Source organism: Oncorhynchus clarkii, chromosome 31 (genome assembly GCF_045791955.1).
Source record: "Oncorhynchus clarkii lewisi isolate Uvic-CL-2024 chromosome 31, UVic_Ocla_1.0, whole genome shotgun sequence".
Classification (NCBI taxonomy): domain Eukaryota; kingdom Metazoa; phylum Chordata; class Actinopteri; order Salmoniformes; family Salmonidae; genus Oncorhynchus; species Oncorhynchus clarkii.
In genome coordinates, this window is record NC_092177.1 from 35206027 (window position 1) to 35229573 (window position 23547).

General features: G+C 44.1%; 1 protein-coding gene across 2 annotated transcripts; it reads right to left on the bottom strand.

Annotated features, from left to right (window-relative positions):
- Positions 1-1071: 1071 nt before the first annotated feature.
- Positions 1072-21825, bottom strand: LOC139391101 (protocadherin 12). Of its 2 annotated transcripts, XM_071138620.1 has the most exons (4): positions 18343-21825; positions 16925-17016; positions 13131-13279; positions 1072-4750 (listed from the first exon to the last, which is right to left on the bottom strand). In XM_071138620.1, exons 1-4 carry the CDS (start codon positions 21244-21246, stop codon positions 4341-4343), a joined length of 3555 nt encoding a protein of 1184 aa, XP_070994721.1. In that variant the 5' UTR covers positions 21247-21825; the 3' UTR covers positions 1072-4340. The 2 variants fall into 2 exon arrangements, with proteins under 2 accessions (XP_070994721.1, XP_070994722.1); XM_071138621.1 differs by lacking the exons at positions 1072-4750; positions 13131-13279 and adding an exon at positions 17441-17501 and having other exon boundaries at positions 16987-17016.
- Between the last annotated feature and the right edge of the window lie 1722 nt (positions 21826-23547).

Consider the following 23547-nt stretch of genomic DNA (forward strand, 5'->3'; position numbering starts at 1 on the left):
AGAGTCAAGCACTCTGCCATCAAGTGGATCTGTAAGATGATTGCTTTTGTGTGTTGCTTTTATTGTCACTGGTCACTGTAATTAATAACTTTAATTATATATATTTTTGTTTGTATATTACTAGTACCTGCTAAAGTTCTTAATATATATATAAACATATATAAATAAATGCAACAAGTGTTGGTCCCATGATCTGAAATAAGATCCCAGAAATGTTCCATATGCACAAAAAGCTAATTTCTCTTCAATTTTGGGCACAAATTTGTTTACATCCCTGTTTGTGAACGTCTCTCCTTTGCCAAGATAATTAATCCACCTGACAGGTGTGGCACGTCAAGAAGCTGATGAAACAGCATGATCATTACACAGGTGCACCTTGTGCTGGGGACAAAAAGCCACTAAAATCTGCAGTTTTGTCACACGACAGATGCCTCAAGTTTTGAAGGAGCGTGCAATTGGCATGCTGACTGCAGGAATGTCCACCAGAGCTGTTGCCAGAATGTAATGTTAATTTCTCTACCATAACCTACCTCTGTTGTTTTTAGAGAATTTGGAAGCATGTCCAACCGGCCTCACAACCGCATGTATAGCGTCGTGTGGGCAAGCGGTTGACTAATGTCAACAGAGTGCCCCATGGTGGCGGTGGGGTTATAGTTTAAGCTAGCAGGCATAAGCTACGGACAACAAACACACATGCATTTTATCAATGGCAATTTTGAATTTACAGAGAAACCGTGACAATATCCTGAGGCCCATTGTCGTGCCATTCATCCACTGCCATGTTTCAGCATGATAATGCACAGCACTAGCTCATACCAGATACTGGCTGGTTTTAAGTATCTGTGACCAACAGATGCATTATCTGTATTCACAGTAGTGAAATCCATAGATTAGGGCCTAATGAATTTATTTCAATGGACTGACTTCCTTTAAATGAACTGTAACTCAGTAAAATCTTTGAAATTGTTGCATGTTGAGTTTATATTTTGGATGGAAAAGAAAGTGGTGAGATTTGAACCAGGAATGTTGTGGGTCACAACACATTTTTAACACACCAACCTACCACCCTGATAGTTTGTTTTATTTGACTCCCACCTGTCAATGGACACTCTGCCCACTAAGTTTTCAAATCAACCAATCACATTTTGTCCTGTTCTCAAAACTGCTGGGTCCCGTTTGACTGATTCAACTTATTTAGACAGGTAAATGCAAGGGCTCCACTATTTGGGCCTCAGCTGAATTATTTCAGTGCATAATTTCCTTTAAGAAATCACAGATTATTTATCCCTGGACAAGCAAGAAGAATCATCTGGTACTGGAGCACTTGTCCAGTTATGTCTAGTCAAGATTTGTTTCCAAGGAAGAGAGGAAGGAAGGATGCACTTTGAAGGAATTCCAACAAGCCCTTGGTACCCGAAGAATGAATAAGGAAAACTCCACTGAGCTACTGGCTAATCACAAGTCAATATAAAACATTTACATAGAAGTGGCGGCAGAGGGCGTGTTCTCACATTTCTCCTTTAAAATGATAGTATTTTCCAAGACATTTTAATACAATGTACAAAGTGCTGCTGGTTTGATTTATGGCAACAACAAAAACTCCCTATTCTCCTGAGCAAGATTACAAATGACACCTTTCGTCAGAAAAATGATAATTTATAACACTTTTACAGCCATTCAAATATCTGGAAGCCAAATCCTGGGTGTATAATGCCTTGTTCACACTGCAAGCCTATAATGCTCAAATCAGTTTTGGAATACCGACTGTCCAAATAGCAAGTTATAAGTGACCAAATAGGATTTATATGTGTTCAGATGGCAGTAATTTGCTGACATGACTAAACTAGTTGTCATAGTAAAGACAGGTGTGTGCGCGCTGGTGTAGGCCGATTGGTGCACGTGCTTCCTATCACTCAGAAGTTATGCAGCAAGCTAAGGTGACAATGCCTGCCATGGATGTTTCCCAGGTGCTTTGAATGATCAAAATCATAGTGTGAGAACACTTAAGGCCTCAAAGGATAAGATGATCCAACTTTCAAAACAAGTCCTTTTTGTCGAGCCACAGCAGTCAACTAGCTAGCTAGGTAGCAGTTTAGCTTTCTAGCACATTCACTCATTTGTTTGTAAACATTTAACAAGCTAGTTAGCTACCACATTTTCTTGGCAAACTGTCAACAGAGTAGCTAGCAAGCAACAAGATATGCCAAATAACAGTCTAAAAACTACTTGAGGGCAAATAAATCAGATTTGACCGCATGGCCAGGAATAAGTTTTGTATCGAACTTCAAACCACCTATGAAAGTGGTTTGAAATGTGGCTTGAAATATCAGATTCCATGTGCTTTTTTAGCTGTTCAGACTGCAGGAAAAAGAACAGATTCGAATCGGTTATGCAAAAATATTGGATTTGAGTCACTTCAAGCTGCAAATGAGAACAAGGCTTTTACAGTGCCTTCGGAAAGTATTCAGACCCCTTGACCTTTTACACATTTTGTTCGGTTACAGCCTTATTCTAAAATTGATTCAATTGTTTCTTCCCCCTCATCAATCTAAACACAATAGCCCATAATGACAATGCAAAAACACGTTTTTTTTTATTTTTGCTTATTTATAAAAAAAAATTAAAACTGAAACATCACATTCACATAAATATTCAAACACTTTACTCAGTACTTTGTTGAAGCACCTTTGGCAGCGACTACAGCCTTGAGTCTTCTTGGGTATGACACTACAAGCTTGGCACACCTGTATTTGGGGAGTTTCTCCCATTCTTCTCTGCAGATCCTCTCAAGCTGTCAGGTTGGATGGGGAGCATTGCCGCACAGCTATTTTCAGGTCTCTCCAGAGACGTTCGATCAGGTTCAAGTCCGGGCTCTCTGGCTGGGCCAGAGAGGACATTCAGAGACTTGTCCCAAAGCCAGTCCTGCATTGTCTTGGCTGTGTGTCCTGTTGGAAGGTGAACCTTCACCCCAGTCTGAGGTCCTAAGCTCTCTGGAGCAGGTTTTCATTAAGGATTTCTGTACTTTGCCTTTGTTCATCTTTGCCTAGATCCTGACTAGTCTCCCAGTCCCTGCCACTGAAAAACATCCCCACAGCGTGATGCTGCCACCATCATGCTTCACCATGGGGATGGTGCCAGGTTTCCACCAGACGTGATACTTGGCATTCAGGCCAAAGAGTTCAAACCTGGTTTCACCAGACCAGTGAATCGTGTTTCTCATGGTCTGGGAGTCTTTAGGTGTCGGCTGTCATGTACCAAGTCGGCTGTCATGTACCTTTTACTGAGTGGTGGTTTCCGTCTGGCCGCTCTACCATAAATAAATAATAAATAGCAAAGGGTCTGAATACTTATGTAAAAAGGTATTTCAGATTTTTAAACATTTAAACATTTTGATTTGCAAGCATTTCTAATAACCTGTTTCCGCTTTGTCATTATGGGGTACGTCGTGTAGATTGCTGGGGATTTTTTGTTGTTGTATTTTATGCATTTTAGAATAAGGCTGTAACATAAGAAAATGTGGAAAAATTCAAGGGGTCTGAACACTTTCCGAAGGTACTGTAAGTGTTTCCTACACAGACATAAACAAACATTTATACCTCTGTAAATACTACATTTTTCAGTAGCTAAATCATTTACTTGAGTAAATACAAATAGTAATCAATAATGGAAACATTTCTCAAAATGGTGGTGAAGGAAGTGTCGGCAGACTAGGTCCATTGTGACAGACATTTCTCCTCAGGAACAGGACTTAATGTTGTTAGTGTTTTGTCTTCAGAGAAGAGAGCGAGCTGTTTCCTTCTTGGGCTCTTTGCTTGGGGCTGCTAAACTCAGCCATTCATACCATGGACAACGCTAACAACGGATAGCACCATGTTCTTGCTCCCACTGAGAAACACTTCTGACGAGAGACAGAAAGTGAATCTTTGTTGCATCAGAATGATACAGAGGAGTATGTGCCACATGAGGAAGACGGTTTCATTGTGTAACATTTATCTCAAGGTAAATGTACACTTTTCTATGTAGGGAGTACTGTATAGTACATTGTGCTTTTTCCAGCACTGAATAAAGGCCTTTGGTTAACTCCTCTCCCTCTTCTGACCATGTCCTGTTTCAGACAGGGAAGCAGGCTGTCAGAGCTTAGGCATGTATTGGACATCTCCTAATGGGGATATGTTAGGAGAAGGAGGGGAGATGCTGTTGTAAGCTTGAGCAGTTCAGTCATTTCAGCAACATGTAAAACAAAGTCATCAGTTTGGGGGGGGGGGGGGTCTTAGGCTTCCAAACACACAAGAATCGATCAAATAACGTTGAGACAACTGTTCTCATACCAGGGGTTGGGCCTAAGGGCATTGAGCCAGGGGGGACCTCTTTTCGGGGTTCACAGAGTTCCTTTGTATGTTGGCGCTCCCTGCTGCGGCGGTATCTCCTTCCAGCCCCAGCGAGCGCCGGTAGGTGGCGGACAGTCTGTAGAGCACGTCTGGCGAGGGGCGGGGCTGGGAGTCGCCTTTCTGGGTCAGGAGCATATTAAACAAAGTGTTGACCTCTGAGATCAAGGCCCCGCCCAGTGAGCCATCCTCCGGCTTCTTACCAAAGGTGGAGAAGGAGGCAGAGTCAAGGGTGTCTGGGGAGCAATGGGTTTCAGGGGACGGTGGCCCATTGGGAACAAAAACATTCTCGTGGTAGTCGGCCGTTAGGGGGAGGGAGAGGCGGGACATCCACGCAGGGTCCTCTATGTCAGCAAAGACGTCATCTGATGAGAGGAGGAGAGAGATGAGAACATGTCAATACCATTTTTAACAACATAGGACAAAGCAACAACTCTACAGTGATAGAGTGCTGGATGTGACACAGGGAACACGTGGGTGTTCTTTGTTATAGTGATTGTTGTTGGTCAGTATTGTTGTTTATCCCTTCGAAAATGAATTTCTTCACGTGAAAACGTTAAATGAAATTTGAAGATGGGAGAATGATTATCTGGTATGTCGAAGAAGACAAATATAAACTAAGTTCATAAAAATAAGCTTACGAGTCGAATCTTGCCGTTTCCTTCAATTTCCTTGAGAAAAACACTATGTGGGACGAAAACAGGATATATATCACAGGACTATATTTAACCGGCATTTCCTGTCATCTCCTGGCTGTATCCGGAGTTGTAGTCAAGTAAAAGCTGATTTATGCTTGATCTGGGAATGCGGTACAGAGGCGCCGTACAGAGGGTGTGACGCAAAAGGCCATATCAAGCTCCATACCGCATGCGCCTCCCCAATTTTTAACAATGCGGTGGGCTCTATATAACTCCGCATTGACATGATTGGATGACGTTAGGTGGGGGCGGTACATCCTGTATAAACACAAATTCACTTCCTTGACAAGCGCAAGAAGTATCAATTCCCTTACTTATGCAGAGGCAGCATGGCAGTAAATGCTGTATGGCCAATGCAGATTGCGGCATGACCATACATCGGCATTAAAGTGGTCAAGTGGTTTTACACACAAACCCTGTTTAGACAATCAAAAGACACATTGTGATCGGATCATCCTGCCCACTTCTGGTAGTCAGACACATATTGTGTCTTGATATCTTACAAGTGTAGACAGATATGGACAGAGAAAACATTTAAATCATCGACAGGTGGCACCATTGACTGTTTAGATCAATATGTGTCTTAACAATAAATAAATATTATTATGAAATCATTTGCATAAAGGGGCCAGGAAATCTGGTCACAATGCAGCCACAGTGGACGGAAAACAGACATTTTAATTCCATGTGTAGACATATTTCTGAAAATGTGGGCACCAACAGAATGTAGACATGATCCGGACAAAGGACTCATGTTAGCACCAGGTAAAAACGAGGCTGGAATGAGCACGTACACACTCAAAACAGGTAAAAATCAATTTAAAGCCATTTTCTACAGTTAAGCATTACAGGCATTCTATGTATATATTTTTTTTTTGTATGGGGATGTGCAAACCTGATTATCATGATCAACAAAACAAAAGCAATATGTTGTTCAAGGGAAAACTTTAGTTGTGGTATAACTGTATGGCAGGGGTAGACAATTAGATTCAGCCGTGGGACGATTTTTGTCGGAGCTGATGGATAGGGGGCCGGAACATCATTATAATTATTTGTACAATGCAAATTGTACAACTAAGCCCAAAAAGAGATTATATTTGAAAATGACAATTTCATGAAATGAATGACATGATGAAATGAATGACATGAAATTGTTTCAACTTATTCCTATCGTAGGTAAATAATCCAAGCAGTACATCTCTCCATAATAGTGTAAAATGATAAATCTACTGATGTCTTGCCACAGATTCCTCACCTGAATACAATGCCAAAAAAGATTCAACACCGTTTCTGGGTGGTCATTACAAAAGGTACAATTTCACTCCATGTTTTGTTTTTTACTTCATGATATAGTGGTCGGCAGGATGATATTTATTTAACGTTTAAAAAAAAAAGATTTCCCAACTATATTATCAATAAAAATATTCCAATAAGGCATGACATAACATCCTGTTGAAACAAGGTTCTTATAGCTCTAATGTTGTTGAATGGACGAAAAGAAAAACAAATATTTCTTACTGATGAATCAACAGGGTTAATCGTAGGTGTGTTCTGAGGGTCAGGTCTTGACACGTTCCTGAATAATAAAGCAACACCTGAGGGGATGGCATCTAAAACAATTTGCAAACTCTTTAGATGTTACAGGGATCTTATGATAAGAATATAATAATAAGATGAGATAGGAAAGGTCCCTCTGCATTTACAAGTTGGCTCACCAATAGGATATTATTTTGGGAACCAATATTTCAAACAAAAACAGTGCATTCTGAAAATATTCAGATGTTAGATTTTTTCTAAAAATGGATTAAATAAAAATCATCAATCTACTTCGATTGAGCTCAGGTGCATCCTGTTTCCATTGATCATCCTTGAGATGTTTCTACAACTTGATTGGAGTCCACCTGTGGTAAATTCAATTGATTGGACATGATTTGGAAAGGCACACACCTGTCTATAAGGTCCCACAGTTGACAGTGCATGTCAGAGCAAAAAACCAAGCCAAGAGGTCGAAAGAATTGTGTGTAAGTGCTCCGAGACAGGATTGTGTCGAGGCACAGATACGGAGAAGGTTAATAAAATATTTCTGCCGCATTGAAGGTACCCAAGAATACAGTGGCCTCCATCATTTTTAAATGGAATAAGTTTGTAACCACCAAGACTTTTCTTAGAGCTGGCAGCCCGGCCAAACTGAGCATTCGGGGGAGAAAGGCCTTGGTCAGAGAGGTGACCAAGAACCCGATGGTCACTGACAGAGCTCAGGACTGAGTGAAAGATGAACAGAGCAAAATACAGAGAGCTCCTTGATGATGAACCTGCTCCAGAGCGCTCGGGACCTCAGACTGGGGCGAATGTTCCCTTTCCAACAGGACAACAACCCTAAGCACACAGCCAAGACAATGCAGGAGTGGCTTCGGGACAAGTCTCTGAATGTCCTTGAGTGACCCAGGCACAAGTTCGGACTTGAACCTGATCGAGCATCTCTGGAAAGACCTGAAAATAGCTGTGCAGCGACGCTCCCCATCCAACCTGACAGAGCTTGAGAGGATCAGCAGAGAAGAATGGGATAAACTCCCCAAATACAGGTGTGCCGAGCTTGTAGCGTCATACCCAAGAAGACTCAAGGCTGTAATCGCTGCCAAAGGTGCTTCAACAAAGTACTGCGTAAAGGGTCTGAATACTTATGTAAATGTAATATTTCCGTTTTTTATAAATTTGCCAAAATGTCTAAACCTGGTTTTGCTTTGTCATTATGGGGTATTGTGTGTAGATTGATGAGGGAAAAAAACTATTTAATACATTACAAATAAGGCTGTAACGTAACAAAATGTACAAAAAGTCAAGGTTTCCGAATGCGCTAAGTATTTTTTATACAATATCTCTATGGAGAACATTTGTGTTTATAAATTAAGGACCATGACAATACATTTTTTACTGGAACTTTGTTTATACTATCACTGCAAACCAACATGAAATTATGGCCACCAAAAGTAGAGAAGACAACATGATTAATACCGTTCCACATAGAAGTGGGTCTTCTTAGGAATTGTTTTCTCAAATTGATCTTAAAACTATGTAAAGTACAGAATTCAGCCCATTATACTCATAAGTGTTCATGACAACAGTTTCCCTAATGTAATGGGTACGGTTTCTCCACAGAAGGTTTAAAAGCATCTGGTCTCTCTTTTTGCTTATTTTACAGTCAAGATATAAAGATAGAGCAGTCTAGAGACACCTTCAGCCTTGGTTATTAGAACTCTTCCTTTGATAGAGAAGTACCTCTGTAGCCATTGATTTAGCTTCTTCTGGGTTTTTTTTAATAAGAGGGTTAACATTTTGTAAGCCTCTACACTTCTGATACTTAGTAATGGTTATGCCTAAATATGTAAGTAGTTCTTTCACTGGAAAGAGAATTTTCCCTCTTGGCCTTAAGACATTGGTTGCTTCCATGGGAGACCCGGGTTCATATCCTGCGTGTTACACTTGCCCTGTGGTCCTTTTCATCTAATCACAACCAGACCCGGGCACGCACACACTAACACAGTGGTTCCCAACTAGGGGTACTGGGACCCCTGGGGGTACTTGGCTCATCCACAGGGGGTACTTCAAAAGACTAATAAGTCCATATCGATACTTTAGAGATACTCCGGGCAGAGCGAAATTCAGTTGGGGGTACGGTAACCAAAACAAAGTTGGGAACCACTGTTCTAACACACAAACTTACAGAGCAGTCACTGAACAACCCCAGAACCTACCCCCACCACACATTCCCTCTCTCATGCACACACACACACACACACGCACACTGTGTGACACTGGCAGCCCTCAACTTAAATCTCAATCCATAAACAAAACAAGTCCTTCTGAGTTAGTTATCCTCTGCTGTATTCGTTTGGAATGTTCAAAGGCTCTGCTGTGAGATATATTTGTTTTTGAATGGAAGACTGAGCTCCATATATTTGTGGGGGTTTTGAACTACACGCAAAAGGTCATCAAATGAGGTCGCGCTGACTCAGTCGACCACCATCTTTCATGTCTGTCGTCTCCAGGAGACCTCAGAAGAGAGCGTTTGCTAGCAGGGCTAGCGTACATACAAAACACAGTCAGATACTAAAATGGGGGCAGGCTGGCCCTTTTTTACGGTCTGTTGCGTCTGCTTGACTTTCCCGGGGAGGCAGTGATCAATCAAACTCACAGCAAGCCACATCAGAGAGAGGTTATCTCACAAGCTAACTCCCTGGGTTCAATCACATCATGTTTTCTAAAATGCTGCTTCCTTTTCTGGCCCCTTTCTCTGCAATCGCCTCAGTCCCGTCCCCCCTTCTGCATCTCATTTTAGAAAACGGGATGGGATCATGTTGTTTGGATCCTTTAGGCTGATTGATAGCAGTGAGTTATAGCGCCACAATTCTGCATTCCATGTGTAATGCCTATTAACTGTTCATTTAGATGTATCAATGCACATCCACTGCCCCACAGCCCAGCCAGTCAATTTATAACATTATTCTCCCCTGGAAAAAAGTGTCTTGAGAATATTTCCCCATGCTACTAGCCGAGCATTTGGTTTGGTACAGAGGGGGTTAATAGTTAGCTAGCAAAGGAGAAGTAAAGTTAGCCTAGCTATCCTCCCTAACTATCTTATTGACTCGACCATTAGCTGGTTGTTGCCTATTTATAAATTATGTATTACATTTAAATTCTCCTCTCTCTTGTAATAATTGAACCTCTACTACCTAGCAAGCTACATGCCAATGACTTGTTTAGCATAACGACGACTTGGTCAAAACATGAGAATATAATTAACAACCAGTCTGATGGTTAGCAACGTCAGAACCGGCTTTTGCCCGGACTATATCGTCTGGTGGAAGGATGAAATAAAGCTAATTTACTAATTAAAATAAAGTTAATGAAAACATGTTGTCAACTGTTTTATAAAAGCAATAAGGCTGTCGAACCTGGGAATTGTTGTGTGATAACTCCCACCTAAGGGTTGTTTCCCGGCCCTTGGCTTCGTCTCGTGTCAAAGAATTGCCCTCAGTCAGGAGTTATCATGCCTTATTAGTAAAATCTCTCCCTCCATCCCCTCACTCACTCTCTCCCTCCATCCCCTCACTCACTCTCTCCCTCGCTCGCTCTCTCCCTCCATCCCCTCGCTCGCTCTCTCCCTCCATCCCCTCGCTCGCTCTCTCCCTCCATCCCCTCGCTCGCTCTCTCCCTCCATCCCCTCGCTCTCTCCCTCCATCCCCTCGCTCGCTCCCTCCATCCCCTCGCTCTCTCCCTCCATCCCCTCGCTCTCTCCCTCCATCCCCTCGCTCTCTCCCTCCATCCCCTCGCTCTCTCCCTCCATCCCCTCGCTCTCTCTGTGTTTCTCCCATCCTCTTATTTACTCCTTGTTTTTTTCCCCCGGAAACTCCTCTCCCTCTACACCCCCCACTCTGCACCTCATCCCACTCTCTTCACCCCCCACCTCATCCCCCTTTCTCTTCACCCCACCCCCTTTCTCTTCACCCCCCACTACACCTCATCCCCCTTTCTCTTCACCTCATCCACCTTTGTCTACACCTCATCCCCATTTCTCTTCACCTCATCCCACTTTACACCTCATCCCCCTTTCTCTTTATTCCCCTTTCTCTACACCTCATCCTCCTTTTCCTCATCCCCTTTACGCCACACCTCATCCCCCTACACCCCCCTTACTCCACACTTCATCCCCCTTACTCAACACTTCATCCCCCTTACTCCACACTTCATCCCCCTTACTCCACACTTCATCCCCCTTACACACTTCATCCCCCTTACCCACACTTCATCCCCCTTACTCCACACTTCATCCCCCTTACTCCACACTTCATCCCCCTTACTTTCATCCCCCTTACTCCACACTTCATCCCCCTTACTCCACACTTCATCCCCCTTACTCCACACTTCATCCCCCTTACTCCACACTTCATCCCCCTTACTCCACACTTCATCCCCCTTACTCCACACTTCATCCCCCTTACTCCACACTTCATCCCCCTTACTCCACACTTCATCCCCCTTACTCCACACTTCATCCCCCTTACTCCACACTTTATCCCCATTTCACTCTACACCTCATCCCCCTTTCTCTTCATCCCCCACTCTACACCTCATCCCCCTTCTCTTTATCTCTCGTGATCCATGGCTCCCCCATTCCAAACTTAATTAGACTGGACCCACCAGCAGGGAAACCCTAAATCCTCAGAAAACAATTACCCTCTCACTGGAACCAAAGCAACCCCCTTAGACACACCACACATACACATGTTTGATGTGAAGAACACCCCTGCTGTGGTTGATTGACTACAACCACAACAAAACACCAGAAGATATTGAAGCAGTTTAAAGCAAACTGCCAAGCGTTAGATTCACAGACCTGACTAAAGTCAGAGCTCAACTTTGATAAGTCCTAATGGTAAATATTGAAAAAATCATCAGTTAACTGAAAACTGACAATTCAATTGGTGATATGTGATTCATTGTCTATCAGCTCTAAGACTGATTTTCGAGTGAACTGTCCCTTTAATAGGTGATATGGCTACCAAACAAAGGAATGCAGACTCAAGAAAATAGCAGAGCTCAAGGAGCGATAGACTGAGGCCGCATTCTGAAGAAGGGGTGCTGAAAACACACTGATCTACGCACACACACACACACACACCTTTGCATTGTGTCGATCAGGACGAAAGACAGATGTGGAACATGATATCAGAGGTCAGATTCAAGGCTATCTGTTCAGATCACACTGACACACTGCCTCAGGGCAGAGTGGGTGGTGGTGACTGTGTGGGTGTGTGTGTGTGTTGGGGTTGTTCTATGCAGCTTAAAAGATGGGGCTCTCCAGGTGAAAATAAAAAAATGGGTTGCCCAGGGAATCAGAAACAGGCTGTTTGAATGTTTGAACAACGTCATAGGTCCTCAAAGAGCATGAGCTTCTCACCGTTCGTGAGTCTCACAAATCTAGTGTGAGTTACAATGCTAATGATGGACCCCTTTGGGCATGGGTGACTCAAGCATGACACACACAAACACACACGCAGGTCTTTGTAACACCCCTGTGTGAGGTTACTGTACCGGCATAGACTTTAAATGGCTCTCACTCAAGGTCAACTGAAAGAAGTCTTAAGAGAGACTATGTGCCGTGTTTCGAAAAGAACAAAGACAGAGCCGACGTGACGATGACCTGAACAACTGGAAGGAACTCAATACGTATGCTTACTGTGTACATACACTGAGTGTACCAAACATTAGGAACACCTTCCTAATATTGAGTTGCAACCCCTTTTGCCCTCAGAAAAGCCTCAATTTGTCAGGGCATGGACTCGACAAGGTGTCGATATCATTCCACAGGGATGCTGACCCATGTCGACTCCAATGCTTCCCACAGTTTGCTGGATGGCGTTTGTGCGGTGGACCATTCTTGATGCACACGGTAAACCGTTGAGTGTGAAAAACTCTGCAGGGTTGCCGTTTGAGACACACTCAAACCGGTGCGCCTGGCATCTACTAACATACACCGTTTAAAGGAACTTAAATATGATGTGTTGCCCATTTGACCCATGTCTCAATTGTCTCAAGGCTGAAAAATCCTTCTTTAACTCGTCTCCTCCCCTTCATCTACACGGATTAAATTGGATTTATATCAATAAGGGATCATGGCTTTTACATGGATTCCCCTGGTTAGTCTCTTGGAAAGAACAGGTGTTCCTAATGTTTCGTACATTCAATGTAGGTTGGACTATATAGAATTTGAACATGTGTATTAGTCTGGTCAATCATACTAAGCGCTGCACTCATTGTTTCACTTCAAACAATGTCACATACAGTACAGCAATAAGTATCTTTACGGCTGAGTGAAAACAGCCACGCTCAGCGTATGATATTGCTAGTCACTTAAGTTTGCTAAGAATTTTAAGAACATAAGTGGTAGAAGCCCAACAGAGAGTTTTGTTGACTATAAAATAGTATAATTTCTCGTCAAAACGGTCAACCTGGTTAAATAAAGTTTCAATTTGAAAAAAATTCTTACCAGGGTTGTTGAGCAGGTTATTAAGCCCCTCCTCCAGTAGCGGGTCGACTGGGGAGTCTCGGCCCATGTCCCAGTCCATGTCTCCGGCCTCACTCTCACCATGACCGCTGTCCTTGGTGCTCTGCCAATCAGTGTCCTGAGCGTAAGACCTACAGGGAAGCAGAGGAAACAGACAGGGGAGCGTCAGGGACAGTGAGAGGGCATTTTAGAACCAACGTTTAGGAGTCATATTACCGACAGTCAGCCATCTTGTGGAACCTTCACTATGACTGTCATGTCATATTCAATTGTTCCCAAGAATCAAGCTGTTCTGGAATGTGTTGACCTGAGCTCAGTTTAATACTTTAATAGCTTCCAACCTCGGCTCAATGCTGAGGTGCATTGAGCCAGACAAAGGGTGTGGTGGTGTGCTAAGTGGCATTTAACTGTGCTGAGATGCTCTAAGCCATGCTAGGAGGTCTTGTGCAACACACTCATCTTTGTCTCCTACTTCATGTACTTCTGGGGGTTTTAAAGTTTGGTGATAAAATACCAGAGACTCGAGGTATAGACTGAAGACAGAACATGCTCCCTGTCAGAGACTTTATCAGAGCCAGTTAGAGACCAGACAGACCTGAGACCTCTTTATCAAAGGTGCGTACCCACAAAAAAAAGACTAAACCCCGCAAAGATTGGTATTTAACAATTTTGAAAGTGTGCGTATCTCCACACACAGCTCAGACCATGCGTACACACAACTTCTAATTGTATTGCAAGCATATTGTTCTATTGAGATGTTTGAGGCACGGGAAATAATTCATAAGAATGGTGATAAAAACATGAAAACGAAATGATAAAACAGACGCATTTACCACTGGTAAGGAGATTGCATAACAGCATGTACGTTTTAATATGTTTCTTTCATTATTGTTATCTCATTTTCTGACATGATTGGAATGCATTCTGTGTTTGGAACTCACTGTAGGTGGCTAGCGCCGAGACCCCTAGAGGACGTAGTTCTTCCTGATGCCGTATTACCTCTAGGTATCGACACAGTCAGCCCAGCCAGTAATACACTGGTGTCCACCATGGACCGGATTTTGTATAAAACATCCTCAATTCAGGCTGCAACGGCATCAGTTTCCTCCTTTACTCGATTTAGCGTACAGTCTTTAAAAAAATTCCACCACCATACTAGGGTGGCTAATGTTACTTTTTGATGTTGCGGTGCGCATTCAGCCAGGGGTAAACAGACTCACATGGTGTACAACATCCAGAAGTTGTCCGAAACTCTTAAAATGGTTGTGGAAAATTGTGTTTTATTAAGACAATATGCTTATTTTGCCCACCATATGTGTTATATGCTTATTTTTTCCCCACCAATGAGCCATTAAATCGAGTTAAGGAGGAAACTTTGTAGCAGGAATGGAAGATGTTTTATGTACAATCCGGTCCATGGGAGTCACCAGTGTATTGCCTGCTGAACACATCAAAGTCGGACGTAAGATGACAAACTATGTAAAAGGGATAATAGCGCCAGTTTGCGGCCGGTTGGGTTGTGTTTAGTTTGAAAGATTCCGTGCAAAATGTTTAAACATTCTGCCCACACCTTTACAGAAATTTGATCAAATTTGCCATAGCTCTTTCATTTAGAAACGGTCATGTCAGAATTCCAATATTTCCAAATCATACAACAAATGAGGGAGTTTTTATCAAAATAAAAGGTGAAAGGAGGTCGTTTTCCAGGTGGGATTTTAACGCTCATTCTCATGAACAGAATTATATATATTACATTATTCTAATCCTGGATGCTGATTGGTTAAAACTGCATTCCAGACAGTGTCTATTCCACAAATTACCACCGGCTAAAGCTATGAGGTTGAAATGCCTATTTACTCCATCTCACTGCGCAATCTACCGTCTCATCAGCCCAGCCAGGCAATTTATAAACTTGATCTCCACTGAGATAAATAGGCATTTCACAGTCATAGCTTGTGGTAACTTGTGGAATAGACACCGGCTGGAATGCGGTTTTAACCAATCAGCATCCTGGATTAGACCCACCCATTGTATAACTGGGAGATAAACCAGGGGGGCCGACAACATCCCAGATAGTCGGCCATGACACAAAACATACACCCCACGTAGACAGATTCTTAATTCTTCATGAAAGCGAAGAGGCTGAACCATATATGAACCCCTCACATAATACTGTGTATAGAATATAACATTGTGGTCAGTGAATGTGCTGGCTCCTGCCTTAGGGAAGGAGTCATGGCAGTGTGGTAGGCACTCAGTCCTGCATAGACCTGCTCCCTGCCAGTGACTGACTGGCAGAGCACTTATGGTATGAGACACTCTTCCTGTTATTGGGCAGACACATATCTGAGCAGCATTGTCTAGCTATAGTCCCACCCACTGGGCACAAACTGGTTGAATGTCCGGGGGTATCATCGGATGGGGCCACGGTGTGTCCCGACTCCTCCCGTCTCAGCCTCCAGTATTTAATGTGTCGGGGGGCTAGGGTCAGTCTGTTATATCTGGAGTATTTCTCCTGTCTTATCCGGTGTGAATTTAAGTCTCTCTCGATCTTGACCTGAGCCCTAGGACCATGCCTCAGGACTACCTGGCTTGATGGCTCCTTGTTGTCCCCAGTCCACCTGGCCGTGCTGCTGCTGAGGTTTCAACTGTTCTGCCTGCGGCTATGGAACCCTGACCTGCTGTTTTCAACTCTCTAGAGACAGCAGGAGCAGTAGAGATACTCTGAATGATCAGCTATGAAAAGCCAACTGACATTTACTCCTGAGGTGCTGACCTGTTGCACCCTCAACAACCAATGGGATTATTATTATTTGACCCTGCTGGTCATCTATGAACATTTGAACATCTTGGCCATTTTCTGTTATAACCTCCACCCGGCACAGCCAGAAGAGGACTGGCCACCCCTCATAGCCTGGTTCCACTCTAGGTTTCTTCCTCAGTTCCAGCCTTTCTAGGGAGCTTTTCCGAGCCACCGTGCTTCTACACCTGCATCGTTTGCTATTTGGGGTTTTAGGCTGGGTTTCTGAACAGCACTTTATGACATCGGTAAAAAGGACTCTATAAATACATTTGATTTGATTTTAAATCAATGTTATTTCGATAAATTTCAATGTGATGACGTTGAATCAACGTGGAAAACTGATTGGATTTTGTAAAAATCATCAAGGTAAGAGAATTGTGTATTTTGTGTATTTCTACCAAAATCCCTTATTTTATTTTTCCCACATTGACCTTATGTTAGTTGACAACTCAACCAAATGTAAATCAAAACTAGACGTTGAACTGACGTCTGCGCCCATTGGGTAGGAAGATTTGAAACAATATTTATATGGTGCTTGTATTTATTTTGTGTCTTCGGTCAGGTCTCCTTTGAAAAAATGATTTAAAATCTCAGTGTGATCACTTGTACAAAGAAAGGATAAATAACAAATACATATGTATGCAAATCTAAATTTTTGACAAGTTACATTTCATGAAAAGATGATAATGTGAGTCAGATTGTAGCCTGTTGAATCATAAGGCATCAATACAATCTAAAACTAATGATGCATGTAGTGGTAATAGTGGTCAACAGCCAACTGGCTCTGAAACAAAGGAGGGATAATGATGCATGTAGTGGTCGTGGTGATCCTCAGCCAATTGGCTCTGAATCAAAGGAGGGATAATGATGCATGTAGTGGTCGTAGTGGTCCACAGCCAACTGGCTCTGAAACAAAGGAGGGATAATGAAAAGAAAAAGGGAAAAAAAGACAAGAAAGAGGAAATGTGCTCACCTGCCAGCACGCTGGGAGAACTTGTTGCCTCGGAAGTTTGGTCTTGGCTGCAGCTGGCCCTGGTGGAGCAGGGAGAGGAGCTGAGAAACCTGCTGTAGGGAGGCAGGAGATGATGAAAGGGGTAAGGAGACAGTGATCTTATAACACAGACGTCAGAATAACAAACTAGGGTTTTGAGAAGGTGCTGTATTGAGGCTGTTGAGTGTATTGGGTGGAGGTGTCAATCGTCAAATGAATAAATATTATTTGTTCGGTGAGAATCCATTCAACCTGTCGCTCACTATGGCAACCCCTAACATTGGGGAGTTCATTTGGAGCAGTTTGTGCTGATATCTTTCCTGTGGATATGCTGCTAACTCTGGCCTCCACATTCAGAGAGGAAACAGCCTTTGTGAGGTGTGGAGAGTGGGCTTGTGTGTGTGTGTGGAGAGTGGGCTTGTGTGTGTGTGTGTGTGTGTGTGTGTCTCAGATGGTGGACAGGAAAGGGCTTTACGTAAAGGGCTATTATTCTCTGACCTGTTTCCTTCCAGGATGAACCTCTGAAATATGGTCATGGGGGGGGTCTGAAAACCTCCAGCTGGGGCGAGCAGATGAAGGAGAGGTGGGTCAAAACTCAGTCATCTTCCTGCGCTTATAATGGAATTTACGTGAGGCCTTAAAACATTACCAGACTCTTTGTTCTAAGACTATTGGGAGTTGGCATCCCCGTCTGCGCCTATTCCCCCTCTGCGTCTATTCCCCCTCAATGACGATGTGTCGATTTGACTAGCACAGCACTTCTTGAGTAGACATTTACATATGCTGCTTTTTTTTGTGAGATCAGCAATTTGGACCATTTGTCACTGACGACTCGCGGTGTTTAAATGTCAAAGCAGTATTCCCTTACTCTACAGACAGAGCTTACTTTGGCTGGGCTTCCCCCTTAGAGAATAAGAGTGGTCTACTGATTTTTCCTGGCATTTTTCCTTCTCTATACGAGTGTGTTATGCGATATTGAGTAAAAGGATTGGTGCGAATGCTTGAGGGGCATGGGAGTAGACAGGATTACAATGGCTGACACATGAGCACCCGAATAAACGCAATGCTTTGGCTCCAGCATCATCTGTTAGTTGTCCCCTCAGGCTTCCTATGTAAGCCATACACAAGAGGGGGGAAATGATCTGCTCTCAGAACCTTCAATTTAAATGCATCTCAATTCCTGTAGGTTACACTTAATTGTTTCAGTTAGAGCACGTGAAAAAAATAAGGTTTATTTATAATACGAAAGTCTGAGAAAAAAAAGGTTCTCTTTCTGTTATTTGTTAAATGGATATAGGGTATTTGACATGAGAATGATTAAAACCAATGTGATGCATTGCATAAGATATACCAAATGTGCATTCACGTTAGAAGTAATTATAACTAAAAAGGTTTATTACCTGCACTTCGGGAGAGGCAGCAGACAACTCAATGGAGTTCTCTCCGAAGGCAGCCATGGAGAGACGGACCAGGTTCCTCAGCATCCGTCTGTGGTCTTCAGCGTCAAGTCCACTTCTGGTATCTGTGTTCTTGGGCCTTCTAAGTGTTGTCACCTGGGACGATGTTTCTGGCACTTCAACGTCGGGGCTAACCTGGATCTCAGAGTTCCCATGTCGTCTCAGGGTACTGGTCTGATTCAGTGAGGAGGACGATGAAGGGTTTCTTGCCTTACGCAGGGTTCGGTAAGGAATGGCAGGGGTCCAAGGAAGAGTGCCGTCCAGCTCGATGCTCCCAGGTTTCCTGAGTGTTCTGGAATGGGAGACTGGTAGCGTTGATCCCCCCTCTGGGTAGGCCTGGGAGTGGACTGTTGGGTTCATGGAGTTGGCAACGCTGTACTGTGTTTCGGTGTTTTGCTCTTCAACCACCAGGAGCATAGGGGAGAGGGGCTGGGATTCGTCATCTTCTGGAGGGTCCTCCCTTCGTCCCCTCAGGACTGGCACCAGCTGGATGTCTGTCTTCCTGATGTTTTTCTGAGGGCGGCGAGGGTGGCTCGTGTAGGTGGACTCGGCAGTCCTGCAGTTGTAGGAATGGTTGTCTCGTTTCGTGGGGCGACAGAAGGTGGTCACCAAGGCAACCGTCAGGAGAAGCAGGATGCAGCTGGCCCCAAGGCAGATGGCCACCATCATGGTGAAACTCAGCTGACCATGGTTACCAGGGGCTGAGTTCTTCAAATGGTCCCGCAAGTTGATGAAAGCCACCTCCAAGGTGAACTTTGTCAATAGCCTTGGAGAACCCTTGTCCGATACAGCAATATCCACTTTGAAAGTTTTCCCAATGAGCTCTGTAGCATTGGTCGTGTTAACATACAGTTGTCCAGTGGTGTCATTGAGTCTGAATAGTCCTGTGGGGTTTCCATCTGTGATCATGTAGCTGAGTCTTCCATTCAGGCCAGAGTCTGGATCATTAGCCTTGATGGTAGTGGCCAGGAATCCCATAAATCCATTTTGGACAGAGCGACCAGTATGAGGATCGGTGGAGCCTTCTTCAGCACCATCCCCTAGTTGTGTCACTATCTCCCCCTTCTCCTCGTTGACCGGGACACTCACAAAGGCTATGCCTTTCTTTGGCATCGGCTCCTTGATGACAGGGTAGTTGTCGTTGACATCCTGGATCTCGATGAGTACCGTGGCGGTGCTGGTGAGGGGTGGATGCCCATGGTCTATGGCCTCCACAATGAAGGAGTATGTGGGCGACTCCTCATAGTCCAATGACTGCTGGGCGCTGACTACACCACTGGTGGGGTGGATGGCGAAAGACGCCGTGGGAGGTCCCAGCTCATTGGACTCTCGGATGGAGAACGACACCCTGCCGCTGAGCTCAATATCCACATCATTGGCCTCTACCTTGAGGACCTGGAGCCCCACGGTATTGTTCTCCTTGAAGGAAGCCCTGTAGTGGGACTTGGAGAACACAGGGGCATTGTCATTCTCATCCAACACATGGACAACTAGGTGTCTAACACATGACAGTGGAGGGTCACCGTAATCCTGGGCAAGTAACGTGAGATTATACTCCATGACCTTTTCCCGATCCAGGGTGCCATTGGTTACGATCATGTAATTGTCGCCATGGATTTTCTTGAGGCGGAAGTGGCCGGATCCATGCTGGATGTGGGCGTGCACATTCCCGTTGTCCCCGGAGTCTGCATCAGAGACCATCACCAGTGCAAGGAACGTGTCCTCTGGTGCACCTTCTAAAACAGTTGCCACTGGGGAATCAGGGGGTGTCCAAGTGACGTGGATCCTTGGTGCATTATCATTGACATCCCTTAGCTTGATGTGTAGTTTACAATGAGAGGGGATGGCGTTGGGCCCAAGATCACGCGCCTGGATGTCCACCTCATAAAAGTGTTTGGCTTCATAGTCCAGTTGGCCTTTTAAAGTCACTACCCCACTCTGGGGGTGGATACTGAAAAGCTTCTGCACCTCAGGTGGCGCATGCTTGCTTAGAGAGTACTCAACCTCCCCGTTGGCCCCTTGGTCAGGGTCCGTGGCCTTGAGGTTGATGACGCTAGTCCCACGAGCTGTATCCTCAGCTAGTTCCACAGTGGGGGTGCTATCCTCAAACATGGGGCTGTTGTCATTAGAGTCCAAGACGTTGACCTGGACCAGAGTACTGCCCGACCTGGGAGGATTCCCCTTGTCCCAGGCCACCAGAGTCAGCTCGAAGGAGGAATGCACCTCCCTGTCCAGCTCCTTGATCACCACCAGCTCTGCCTGCTTTGGCCCATCCACAGCGCTCCTTACATCCAGGGCAAAATGCTGGTTGACGGACAGCGAGTAGGTCTGCAGACCATTGGGGCCGGCGTCTGGGTCCACCGCTCGGTCCAGGGGGATCCGCATCCTCAATGTGGCCATCTCAGAGATTTCCACCTCCTGCTGGCTGCTGGGGAAAGTTGGGCTGTGGTCATTTAGGTCCATCACCTCCACCCGCACCCTCAGGAAGTGGATAACACCACCTTTCCTGTAGAGAACACTGAAGGCCAGCTCACACAGGTCCGAGCCTCGACACAGCTCCTCCCGGTCCAGCTGGCCTAGGGTGGCGACAGTTCCATCTCTTACTTCAATGGAGAAAGGCAGGGCTTGACCATGCTCCACGACCTGGAAATCCTCCAGTACCCCGGTCTCGCCTCTCTGACGCAGGTCATCGACCAGACGGCCAACCCTGGTGCCCACAGGCTGCTCCTCCCAGACTTGGTACATGACAGTTAATGGGGCCGGGTCTGAAGACTGGGCCCCAGAAATAAGCCACAGAACCAGAGCCAGCAGCATGACTGTGTGAGATGTTACTGTCCTGTCCAGCATTTAAAAGGGCATGGCTAACACCCACAAAAAACTACTTATTTCCCCTTCTTCAATTTAAATAATGACTGGTGAAAAAACTAAACTATTGATAGAAAATATATCCTTTTAAAATAGCCCGATACAGTAAAAAAGTCAAATAGTTTAGTTATAAATCGACAAAACATAAAATACATTTATCAATATAAGCCATGAATCAAACAGCTCATCTACCCATATTCTTACACTTTTACCAAGCTCTGAGTATCAGCACAAAATATACCAACAATTACAGCTCAATCTAGCAATGAAACAATCTAATATTTTTCCTAACAAAACAGATTTAAAATGAATGAAAGACAACCCTACATCCCTTTTATACCAACAACATTAGAGCCCTTAAGTTTAGTCAGATAACTAAATTACAGAACCCTATAACTAGAGCTATTGCCTCCCTCTCTTACACACACTCACAGCTTACTGCATGAATCACAGACAGCTGCTGGCTCCCAGTGTCCCGCTTCATCAGCCTGTAGCTACAAAGTAAAGCAAGGAGAGCACTGAGGAAGTTTGGATCTGTGATGAAACATGCAGGATAGGACCCAGCCAATCAGAACAGGGGGGTGGAGCATATGCAAATCTAAACTCCCCACCCCAAAACAGAACAGTGGGCCCTCAGGAAATCAAGCAGGAGTTGAAACAACATTGGAGAGCTTTTAAAGAAATATGATCCTCCCTCTGCCTCTGCCTCCAGTCCTTCACTCCTTTTGCCTTGTTGCTTTTTTCCTGCAATCTTCAAAAATCCATCACAACCTTGCATTGTGGATCTTTAACTCAGTAGAAATCAGAGTGGGCTTGAAGCGTGGCCCCTATGGGACTTTGAACTGTAACCAGGCCTGCTCTCTACTCAGAGCTCCATGACGTAAGGTCTGGGCTCGCGACAGAAATCCTAAACACTAGATAGCTCTTGCTGATAAATGTGTTGCAACCTCAAACTTGTCAGCCGTAAATGTCTTTTGGCTGGTAAAATGGTCCCTTTCTGGACTACTTTTCATTTTTTTGTTGTAATATGTGTTTTTTTGTTGAGTTTCTCAGCAGTAAGCTGCAAATGTTGTTTTCACACATAGCACAGTGAAGAAAATAAAATTTGTGCTGCTGTAAAAAGTAGAATCTATCCATACCGAAGGGCTCACAATAATGACACAAAACTGCAGTTCCGGATAACATAAACAGGGCAAACAATCCTGATAAACAACATCAGACCATTATACATCTTGACAATTATATGTACAGGATCTCCACGATAGGAATTTTTTTTTAAATATATATTTTTTAAAAGAGTGTGAAATGGCATAATCTTAGCTCTGCAAGTATAAATATAAAAGTTTAATGTGTGACGGGAAATTATCCAATAGCCTGAGCCTATAAAGACAACGTTTGTTATACTCTGTACGGTTCAAACACACAAAACCTGACTAATCAACCTGATCAATCAATGTTTACATGTCCATAATCCTTCTGTTTGCATTAATATAATTATTATTTTTCCATCTACTAATTTGAGGCCCTAAAATAAAGGAGCAGTAGGCCTATAACGCTACAACAGAAAGAATAGCATGCGAAGTTTCAAGCATAACACTTCCCCTTCAGCTCGGACATCAACAAACCCATTACTGCACGGGCCAATAAAAGCTTTTCACAGAGTGATAACTCTGGGAAAGATGATGCTAAAGATATCAGTCCCCGTAGTCCACTGTAACTTCTCAGAGACACCGTCAAGGGCTTCGGTCACCATACCTCGTAAAAAGCCAAAAATGGGCGGCTGACTCCCCGTCTCTGTGTGGACAGAGAGAGCAAAGGTCGGCCAATACGATTAGGCTCTCTCCCCTAAACAAACAGGGGATCCGTTTCACACATAAAGCTGCTCTCCATCAACCAAGTATCCCCATTTGGAGAGCTGGGGGGGGGATTCCTTAACAGTTCTCTCTTTCTATCAGAGCATACACACACAAGCACACTCACACACGGGCACACACGCAACCACACCACCATAACACCCACCTTCACAAATGTTAACTCCCAACAGTCTCAACCTTCACATCTGTGGGAGGGCGTGTGGTAATGATTAGCAAATCTTCAGTGCTATTTGTTTTGTTGTTCTACAAAGCAAACCGTAAGAAACGGTCAAAACTTAAGTCTTTAGAAGTTTTACAGGCTTCATATGTGAAGTCAAGCAGTCAAGAGCTCCTGGAAGTGAACTTCAAGCTGGACTCTTAGGATCAATTAAGTATTCAGAGAGTGGAGATCAAGGAGAGAGAAAAGTAG

Excerpts from the sequence above, each read along its gene's own strand:
- LOC139391101 (XM_071138620.1), bottom strand. The coding sequence starts at position 21,246 with ATGCTGGACAGGACAGTAACATCTCACACAGTCATGCTGCTGGCTCTG. Across the intron at positions 13,280-16,924 it reads TTCTCCCAGCGTGCTGGCAG|GTCTTACGCTCAGGACACTG; the intron begins GTGAGCACATTT and ends GCTTCCCTGTAG. Across the intron at positions 4,751-13,130 it reads TAACCTGCTCAACAACCCTG|ATGACGTCTTTGCTGACATA; the intron begins GTAAGAATTTTT and ends TCCTCTCATCAG.